This window comes from Myotis brandtii, unplaced genomic scaffold (genome assembly GCF_000412655.1).
Source record: "Myotis brandtii unplaced genomic scaffold, ASM41265v1 scaffold986, whole genome shotgun sequence".
In the NCBI taxonomy this organism is placed as follows: Eukaryota; Metazoa; Chordata; class Mammalia; order Chiroptera; family Vespertilionidae; genus Myotis; species Myotis brandtii.
In genome coordinates this window covers 1,577,998-1,581,052 of record NW_005372102.1, presented here as the reverse complement: position 1 = coordinate 1,581,052, position 3,055 = coordinate 1,577,998, and the positions used below count along the sequence as shown (strand labels likewise).

The 3,055-nt window shown below is 60.1% G+C and overlaps 1 protein-coding gene across 1 annotated transcript in view; it reads left to right on the top strand.

The window, feature by feature from the left end:
• The window catches only part of HTT (huntingtin), a 100,908-nt gene that overhangs the window by 59,576 nt on the left and 38,277 nt on the right, over nt 1-3,055 (top strand). Inside the window, exons 27-29 of the mRNA XM_014533453.1 lie at nt 348-475; nt 1,774-1,884; nt 2,944-3,021. Coding sequence (XP_014388939.1) covers nt 348-475; nt 1,774-1,884; nt 2,944-3,021 — 317 coding nt within the window. The remainder of the gene's footprint in view (nt 1-347; nt 476-1,773; nt 1,885-2,943; nt 3,022-3,055) is intronic.

Genomic DNA, 3,055 nt, shown 5'->3' with positions numbered 1-3,055 from the left:
GCCGCAGCCGCGGGCTCCGAGCGCGTGCGATTGGCCGCAGGGGGGGTAGTCGTGCTGCTGACGTGTGGATTGGCAGCCGGCGGGCAGGCGAGCCCAGCATCACTGCTGTTCGTGTCTGTCTTCTTCCTGTATTTCCGGGAGGCGCTCCGATTCCGCTGCCGTTCGCCAGCCAGTTCCTCATGACTGCTCACTGCAGTCAGAACGGAGTTTGCATTTTATCCCACTAGCACGCTTCTCAAACGCTGTTGCAGCACCTGCCTCAGCCTCAGCCTCAGCCTCAGCCTCAGCCTCAGCGGGGCTCACTTCCCATCTCAGTGTGTGTGTGTGTGTGTGTGTGTGTGTTACAGCCTCTCGACAGTCAGATGCCACAGGGCCCGTCACAGCCAATAAACCCTCGTCGCTGGGGAGCTTCTACCACCTTCCTTCTTACCTCAGGCTGCACGACGTCCTGAAGGCCACGCACGCCAACTACAAGGTACGCGGCTCTGCACCTGCGCCTGCCCAGTGCCTCCTGGGCGCTCGCTCTCTCTTCTTGCAGGATTATTTTTTAGGTAAATGGAAAACCATCTCAGTGTTACTGAGACACAGTTTATCTGTAACATAACATTTTTTAAAAATACGTTTTTGTTGACTTTTTTTTAGAGAGAGAGGAATGACGAGGGATAGCTAGAAACATCCATGAGAGAGAAACATCATTGATCGGCTGCCTCCTGCACGTCCCCTACTGGGGATCAAGCCCACAACCCAGGCATGTTGCCTGACTGGGTACCAAACCGTGACCTCCTGGTCCTGGGTCGACGCTCAACCACTAGCCATGCCGGCCGGGCCTCCCCGGGGTTCTTGATGTCTTCGGGTTGGTAGCTGTGTGCATACCTGGGGATGTGAGTGACAGTTAGTGTTCTCAGGTTGGCTTGGCCTCTAGTGGTAGCTTCCAGCCCTCCGTCTTCACGTTCTCACCCCCGTGACCCTGCCCCATTGCCTGCTGGGATGGACTGCTTCCCACCCTCTCCCCGACGGAGCTGCATGGACCCTCTCGCTCCGGGTGCTCGCACTCCTGGCGTTCCCTCCTGGCCTGTGGACGACACCCTCAGGGCGACAGGAGAGTGGTCACTGTCGTTCCCACTACGTCTTTGTCCCGTGTGTCCCTGACCTGGTTCCTCTCTCACTGGGGCCGTCAGTTCGTCCCTGAGCTGCTTTCTGTTCACCGCGCACCTTTGAGGGTTGGGCCAGTTCCTGTGTCCACGCCCATTTCTTCCCTTTGGCCTTGTTCTTGCCCATCGTACCTGGGCCTGACCATTCTTTCGGTTTTTAAATGGGGGACCGACTGCTGCATCATTTAATTCGGCCGAGGCCTTTAGAGCCTGAATTCAGTGCCTCCTAAGACTAATTTCACCTGTGTTGTTGCCAGGCTGAACGGTGGGTCTGAACTCGATGAGTCCCCCAGGGATGCTAGTTCATGGAACAGGGCGTGCACGTTATGAGTTTGGAATGCTGCTTGTCAGACACTGGTTATGAGCGATGGTTCCCATCTTTCCCATTTTGACAGGTCAGGAGTCGTTTCTGTCTGTAGAGTTAGTATAAGTAGAAGATGCCTTTGAAAGAAACAGGTTTCCTACAGATACTGGAAGAGCGATTTCCTTTCCCCGGCCTTTCCCTGCCAGACAGGCAGGCAGGCAGGACCCCCGCTGGCGTGCGCGGGGCTGCTTGGTGTGCGCCCCCTGCTGCAGACACCCCGACGTGACGGTGCAGTGATCGTGTCTCCCTTCCCCCAAGGTCACCCTGGACCTTCAGAACAGCACGGAGAAGTTCGGGGGCTTTCTGCGCTCGGCCTTGGACGTGCTCTCTCAGATCCTAGAGCTGGCCACGCTGCAGGACATCGGGAAGGTGCAATGTCTTTTCTTCTCACTGAGCCGCAGCTGCCACACTGCCGGCCCCTGGGCCGAGTGCCTGGGGTGGCTGGTGTGGGCCTGGCACCTGGGGCGGCAGCGGCAGCGGGGGAGGCTTTGTCACAGCGCCTGGCTCTGAGCTGTGCTGGCCCCTGGCTGGTGGGGCTTCACAGGAACCCATCTCAGTTATTCACTGTCTATCGGCTTTGACCCACTCTAGTCTAGAAGTGGATGGGTTTAACACTGTGCTGGCCCCGGCCTTCATTGTCTTACTTGACCTTCGCAAGTGGGAAGGGCACACGCAGACCTAGGAGGCGCACGGCCGCCCGGGCGCCTCAGGACCAGCGGAGCCGCAGGAGGACTTGGTTCCGAGTCCAGCGCCCTCCCCCCCACCCCCATTCTCTAAGGAAACGTTCAGACACGGAGGAGAGTTTAGAGAGCGTGTGGCGCCCGCCCACTGCAGACGGCGTGCTGCGGGGGCAATGTCTTATTTTGAGCCCGAGTTCCAGGTGCCGGGCCAGGGAACATGTGGCCCTTCGGGGAAGCACCGGCTCTAACTGAGTTCACCAAACCTTTTCTCCACGTCCATAGTCACCGGTCTTCACCGTCACACAGCCACCCCGCTGCTTCCCGTCACGCCTGTGCCTTTGCCCGTGCGTGCGTGCATGCGTGCGTGCGTGCGGCCCTTGTTTCTAGTGGCAGGCACCTCTTTGTTCTGGTCTGGGGGTGCTCAGTGATTGCCCTTCAGAGTGAAACCTGCCAGAGGTGGGGCGTCCCACTCCGGGAGACCTGCCTGGTGCCCTGTCTATGATGGCCCCTCTCCACACCCTCTCCTCCTCTCTGTCCCCCCTCCCCGGCCGCAGCTCCTGCAGACGCTGTCACTCCTGTGGCCTCTTGGTCTTCGGTGCCTGCAGTGGGGCCTGGGCGGTGGTGGCTGCCAGCGGGCGCGGGGCAGTGAGTGGCGGGCATCGTAGCTGGGAGTGGTCTGAGGGCTGTAGGCTAGGCGTGCGCGGGAGCCAGCACCCCCAGCCTCCTGCAGCGCCCGCTTCCCCCGCAGTGCGTGGAGGAGGTCCTGGGCTACCTGAGGTCCTGCTTCAGCCGGGAGCCCACGATGGCCACGGTCTGCGTCCAGCAGGTGAGGAGGGCTCTTTTCTCAGCCGCCGTCCAGG